The sequence below is a fragment of the Limulus polyphemus genome, unplaced genomic scaffold (genome assembly GCF_000517525.1).
Source record: "Limulus polyphemus unplaced genomic scaffold, Limulus_polyphemus-2.1.2 Scaffold569, whole genome shotgun sequence".
Taxonomy (NCBI): Eukaryota; Metazoa; Arthropoda; class Merostomata; order Xiphosura; family Limulidae; genus Limulus; species Limulus polyphemus.
In genome coordinates this window covers 29,599-36,345 of record NW_013666179.1, presented here as the reverse complement: position 1 = coordinate 36,345, position 6,747 = coordinate 29,599, and the positions used below count along the sequence as shown (strand labels likewise).

Genomic DNA, 6,747 nt, shown 5'->3' with positions numbered 1-6,747 from the left:
GACAAGCAGCAACCAAGTTCAAAGGTCGGAACTAGAAGATATAACTATTCACTTTACTTCTTTATTTACTGTTCTATGTTTTAAGGAAAATAAGTTTAAGAACTTATTATATAGTGTATAATAATTGAAATGTGACTGAATTTTACAAAATACTAGTCCAATTAAACAGAGCCAAGACAGGTCACTTTGTAGAGACTGAAGATATGGTAACATGAGTGCACATGCGCTGTATCATTGTAACTTCTGTATTGTTAGCCAGGCACAGCTGAAAGGGGAATATAATAAAAATAATAAATATATATATATAAATTTATAATGTTATGAGAGTTAAGCTATTTAGTCTAAACATTTATGTTTTTGTGTTATAATTTGAAGTCATTCTAGAATGAAAATGTCATAACTTATATTTATTTCCTTTTTTTTATGGTGGTTACGAGATCGGTCAAATTGACCAAACCCATACATATATCTGTTAGTGAAAATAACAGATAAAATATTAAGTTTTTTCTTAAGGAACATTTGATAACTACCCGGACATTATACGGACTTCACTTGTGAAATTTGAAAATTTTTTGATACATAAAAGTATTTTTAATCTTAAATTAAAATTACTTTGCATGTTGGATAGGGAACATGCAAAGAGAAAAAAAGGCATGAGAAAAACATTCCTTTAGAAAAAAATCGAAATTAAATATCTTGTTTATGAAAAGCTACATACTTATAGGACCTTTTATCTCAAATTTAAAAAAATTTCATCCACAAGTTTCATTTTTGTAAAGAACTTTCATGAGAGTTGCATACCTACTTACAAAGTAAGTAGGTCGTAGTCAAAGGGTTAAACTCGCAATTAAAACAAATATTAAAGTGTTTTACAGATATCTTCATACGAACACATTTATCTTACAGTTTATGAACTTTCATTACTAAAACAGTTGTTAGTCACATTATTTCTATCTGATGTATAACTAATATCAATAACATATAAATGACTTCCTCTCATCTTATCAGGTTGTGACTACCAATGACTTCAATAGTGATTACAGAAATGAAGTAAAGAAAAAGATATCATTATTTCAATTCCTCCTAAATGTTACTGATAAACAACATGAATTTTTGCTCTATTATAACAATTTGAAACATTACCTCAGTTTTCAACAGTATTCCATCACTGTTCTCTTGCTCTTCTTTTGGTACTTTAAAATCAGTGATGGAGTGTAAAAATTGTTCTTCTACAGAAGCAGCTTCTCCTGTTGCTAGAAGTATAAAATAAACAGTATTTTTGTAACAATGAATATGAATATGACTTATGCATCACTTCATTGTAATAAGTTCTAACTACAAAATCACTAATTTTCTTGTCACTATTACAGTTCCTTCTTTCATTCCTTAATCAAGCATTAAACCTTAAGTTAACTATAATAAAACATATTGAAAGTAGTTGAAAAGAATCTTGACACATTTTTTCACTAGTATAAATTCTGTTGGGATCATATTTTTTCAGAAATTCTCCAAATAATTTGCAAACAAAAATCAAAATTGGTGGGATAAAAAAGAAGTATTGTTGTCCTGAGAAAAGTTAGTACTAATATTTGTCATCATTGTAATAATGTTTACCTGCAACAGTTCTCTGTTAAATTGAAAAGAAATACTTGCTTCAAATGTACTTGAAAGCACTTTCTTCATTTGTAATTACGAATAAATCATTCACATCTATTATTAGTTTCATAGTTTTAACAAGTTAGCCATAATATGAGCATTATATAAAATATCTTTCTGTTTCCAAGTGAGACTACCTAAACACTTTACATTTAACAGCATTCACTGTACAAAACAGTCTGAAAAACCCTTTGTATATGACAATAATGGCAATGCTTCTTTGCAAACTCTTTGGAACATATTTATTTAAAAAATTAGTTTTTATCATACTGATGCATGCTTGTCATCTGTTTGTTCCATTTTCATTTAACATCTTACTTATATTGCAAACTGTGGTGTCTGTCCGAGCATTTGTCTGTCTCCCAATTAACCAATTAAGGCGTCTGCTTCCCACAATGCGTTTATAAAGCTGTGCATGCAGGCAAAACTCAGCATTCACTTTTGAAATGACAGGAGAAGAGGCATAATGTTGATGTCAAATTCTATTTTGCAAGCAGGATATTCTAATCTGAGTTGTTAGGAATTAATTAAACTATCATTCACATTTCAAAATGTGACATAACTTAAAGAATAAAAATGTAGATTTAGCATATGTTATTGTTGAGTAGCTCTTAGCATGACTGAAATGCTCAACAATTACTTTTTGTGGTGGGTAGTATAAGTAGCTCAGAGCTTTGGCAAGAGTGCAACACAATTAACTTTTTTAAAGTACATGAAATAATTTAAACTGATAGATTAACTTAAACTTTTCCCATCACTCATCAGTTATGAGTAAACACAAATGAAGATTCCCATCACAACTAGAATATAAACTCAAATCCTAAAAATAGCTTATGATCCAAGTTTATATGAGATCATCAAAGGTGGATTATAGAAGTATTCATTAAAATTCATAAACTTAAAACTTATGCTTAACCAAGTAAAGAATCAAAATAAAAACTTCTAAGTAAATAACAAAAAGCTTTAACACTACAATATTACTTACTGGTACTAGTTTCTTTAATAGATGTCTTAGGGTTACTAATAAAAAAAAAATATTTTAAGGTATTCTTCTCTTGGGTAAATAAAAACAGCAATGATCTCCAAACCTATCTGAATACACAAGTAACAAATTTGACATTACAATATATCAGGTGAATTTTCCTTTCATATTTTATATTTAAATGCTAATTCATAGCATACTTTCACTAAAAACATTATGTCAAAAATATCACAGCTCTAAGGGTTATACCCATAATGTTCAGCTAACTTATTTTATTTTTCTTTCATACATAGGGACAGTTTGTTCTACCTCATGGCCCTTTTGATGCCTCTTTCACTTACTATGCTGATTTTTGAGTCTCAAGAAAGTAAACAGAGAAACACCACTGAAATTGTATAAAAATTGTACATTATTAACAATATCTAACACAATATATTAATACCATTGCTCTTCTAGTACCAAGTGATTAATAAATATATTTTTGTAACGTTTATACTCACTTAAAGCATCTAATGTAGAATATTCTTTTGGCTCTTTTTCCTTTTCAAATTCAAAATTTCATCATCACTCTCATTGAACTTATAAACGATGCCATAATGTGATGAATCATCAAGTTGCTCATTTTTTACTGTGACAAGTGTGTTCTAAAATAAGAAAGGGATATATTTAACTCACTATTACAATAAATTATATACTGCTGTCAACGAAGTACAAAGACCCCCCTCCCACCCAAGTTCACTAAGCAACATCTGGTATTTCTATTTTGGAATAATATCAGATAAGTCTTCCTAGTGAAACAAGCAATACCTTCACTAGAAACTTATTTAAAATAACAAACACCAGTAACTAGTGTGTTATTAATTACATATATAACAGTATTATAACATATGGACAACAAGAGACATCTGGTCCTTCCAGGTCATCCCTGCACATCCATTCCAAAGATGAGTAAAAATTGTATAGTTCTCTATTTTTAAAGAAATCATTGATTCCACTCTCAAATTCTTGTAAGGCACCATCTTCCACGGCTTCTAATGACATCTTATTCCACAAACTAATCTCCCTTAAAAAAAAACTATCTTAACTGGAGCTTCAACTGTCTTTTCTAAATCTTTACCATTTGTCCTCTCATCCTACTGTCTTCAGGTTTCAGAACAAAGAAGTCCTCATGGGTATTTGCCCCCCTCCTCCCCAGAAAATGAGAAAAGTAATTCTTTTTTTATTCATTCAGTTCATGTATATGAATTTTTTTTATTCAATTCACAATTTTACATTACTTTGCCCCTCCCAGAAAACTTTGCTCCTCCCTGGAATAATTTCTGTGGATGCCCATGAAAATCATAGGCCTTTTATCTACTGGTCCCCAAGATAACCTTGAAAAAGTTCAATAAGATTGCCTTTACTATCCTTTTCTAAGAATAAAAAAGTTAAAATATTTCAACCTATTCTTATAAGACAACTTTCAAGCCACAGAATCATCCTGACACCCCTCCTCTGAACTCTTTCCAATAAAAAATATCCCTTATTAGATAAGAAGACTGAACAATTTTTTAAATGAATCTTAACTACTGATTTGTATAAATGGAAACAGGCCTCTGCCTCAGTGACGTATCTACCACTATGCAAAAATCCTTTTCTTTGGATAGATCACAAGGAGAGTTACCAACTTATATAAAACTTGTAGACCAAACTACTATCACTCATATGTATTACCTTACACTTAGTATAACAAGCATCATTTGTCAACTATCGTACAACTCATCAACTGACCCAAGTAATTCTGTAGTACCTCAACATCCACTTTACAGCTATGAATAACCAAGAGTTTAATGTCATCAGCAAACTTAAACAATTTACTAATAATGTCCCTATCAATGCCAGTACCGTAAGTAAGAAAAAGCAAAGGCCAAAGCATCAATCCCTGTAAGTGTATTTCAACTTGACTTCATTAATAAAAACTTTGCTTTCTCTCACCCAGCCACTCTTCAATCCAATAAAGTAGTCTTCCCCAAACTTTAAGTTAGCTAATCTTCTGAGTGAAGTATCTATTCTATGTACACAAAAGAAACATCCTTTTCATCATCCAGATAAGTTTTCATATAAGTTTCTCTTTTATTATTTAAATTATTTTCAAAAAAGCTTCTTTTACCAAACTTTATATAATTCTTCCTATTAGAAAAGCAAAACTAACTGGTCTCAATTTTATGGAACAGCTCTTATCACCCCCTTCACAAATTAGGGACAGTGTTAACAAATCTCCAATCTCATACACCTACCCACAACCTACTGAGTTAATAAAAATGATAAAAAGGTCATGTCTGATCTTTCCCCTCTTTTACAATCCTGGAAAATATACTAGTCATGGCACTTTGTTTTCAACTCTCAGTCTTTTTATTAATGATTAGAAAATTTGTATCTGTATAATTCAGGTCAATTCCAATATTTCCCATAAAATACTCAGGGTCAGACATATTACTATCAGAAAGTCTTAACCTTTTCATATCTGTTTCCTTTTAATTTTATGGTTATATTGCTATACTTTGCACCCATAGCAGTAATCTTCACACCAAAGGTATTAAATCACAGTGGTAGCCTATTAGCTGTTTACTGCAGAGCCTAAATAAACAGTACATGATTATTAGTGTCATGTTTCAAATGGCAACAGAGCTCAAGGAATTTAAAATATTTTATTTTGCTTAAGTTTTGTTAGGATAAGCTGAGAAGTTTATAATTTTACATTTTAATTACTTTTGTTGAACAAGATATAATAACAAATACAATATATATTTCAAAAAATAAGGATTTTTGGTACTTACTATGTATTCAACCTTGTTTGCACTTAAATAATTGTCAGAACAAGAGTTACTTAATTATAAGTAGATTTGGGCAATTAACTCAATGAATTACTTACCTATCAGCATTGTTTAAATCGATTAATATTATGAAAATAATCAACTAATCAAAATCAGTGTTTCTGATTAAAGTTTTTTAATTTAAATACTGCCCTTATAATTCTCATATCATCTCAAATTTATTCAAGACTGTTCAGTTAAATCAATTACTATCATAACTCACAAAATAATCAAATAATAGAAATCAGTGTTTTTAATCATATAACACTAATCACCCAACTCTAAGGTTACAAGCATTGAAGGTAAGACAGGAAAAGTTATTTTTAAACCATGTACTTACACAATTAATAAAATATAGTAAATCACAAATGTTGTTCAGATATCACACTGATGTTACAATACCAGAAACTATCATATATACACAATAAGCTTACATTTAACACTAATATGTAACAGAATTCATAAATTTGAACAAGTTATTCAATCTAATGCTGGATAACAAGACAGCTAAACATTTATTTTATCTTTACACCTGCAGAGATTTTATTTATATTAAGTTAATATAAAAACTGTAAGCATATGTGGACTTCTAACACTAATGCTATAATAATAAGAATAAAACAGTTGATATTATTTTACCTGATGTCTCACTAACATTGACGACACTTCAACAACTTACATTAACCCTCTTCTGGTTGTAACTACAATACATTAATGGTAATTACACCAGGTAAGTGAAGTCCCGTCATATATCATTCCAACTACAATACTGCATACTGTTCTCTCAAAACTGTCTTGCTAGTTAACCCTAAAAAGAAAATTGTACTTATTAATGTACAGATTACCTCAGCTTCTTCTGACATCACATCATGCTCTTCTTTTGATACTTTAAAATCAAATATGGAAAGTGTAGATTCTTCTTGTGAAGCAGCTTCTGCTGTTGCTAAAGCTATAGATTAAATAGTACAAAAAACATGAATACAACTCATGCATCACTGCATTATAATTAGTCTTCATAATGAAATGACACATTCTCTACACTAGTAGTGTCAACTTTCTTTCCTTGATCATAGTTACATTGTAATAAAACATTCATAATTACTCCTATAAAAACTCGTATCTTGAAATTAACTCTCAATACAAGTTTGTTTGAGATCAATTTCTTTGTTTAAGTGTTTTACTTATATACACTAGTTCGATTTTTGATACCTCACTACTGTAAAGGCTTGGTTTGGTCCGATATTTCATTGGTGGTAG

At 29.8% G+C, this 6,747-nt stretch overlaps 1 protein-coding gene and 1 long non-coding RNA gene across 9 annotated transcripts in view; both read right to left on the bottom strand.

Moving 5' to 3' along the window:
* The window catches only part of LOC106459154 (zinc finger protein 845-like), a 38,296-nt gene that overhangs the window by 8,160 nt on the left and 23,389 nt on the right, over positions 1–6,747 (bottom strand). The window contains exons 6-8 of the mRNA XM_013918748.2: positions 6,336–6,439; positions 3,207–3,282; positions 1,144–1,253 (exon numbers count right to left, since the gene is read on the bottom strand). Coding sequence (XP_013774202.2) covers positions 1,144–1,253; positions 3,207–3,282; positions 6,336–6,439 — 290 coding nt within the window. The remainder of the gene's footprint in view (positions 1–1,143; positions 1,254–3,206; positions 3,283–6,335; positions 6,440–6,747) is intronic.
* The window catches only part of LOC106459160, a 17,422-nt gene that overhangs the window by 4,617 nt on the left and 6,058 nt on the right, over positions 1–6,747 (bottom strand). For 4 of the 8 annotated variants that reach the window (XR_002610516.1, XR_002610513.1, XR_002610515.1 and 1 more), the window contains 3 exons: positions 6,336–6,439; positions 3,139–3,282; positions 1,144–1,253 (listed from right to left, as the gene is read on the bottom strand). This is a non-coding gene — a long non-coding RNA (uncharacterized LOC106459160). Of the gene's footprint in view, positions 1–1,143; positions 1,254–3,138; positions 3,283–6,129; positions 6,299–6,335; positions 6,440–6,747 lie in introns of all 8 variants that reach the window. The other 4 variants (XR_002610517.1, XR_002610518.1, XR_002610512.1 and 1 more) reach the window with 2 other exon arrangements.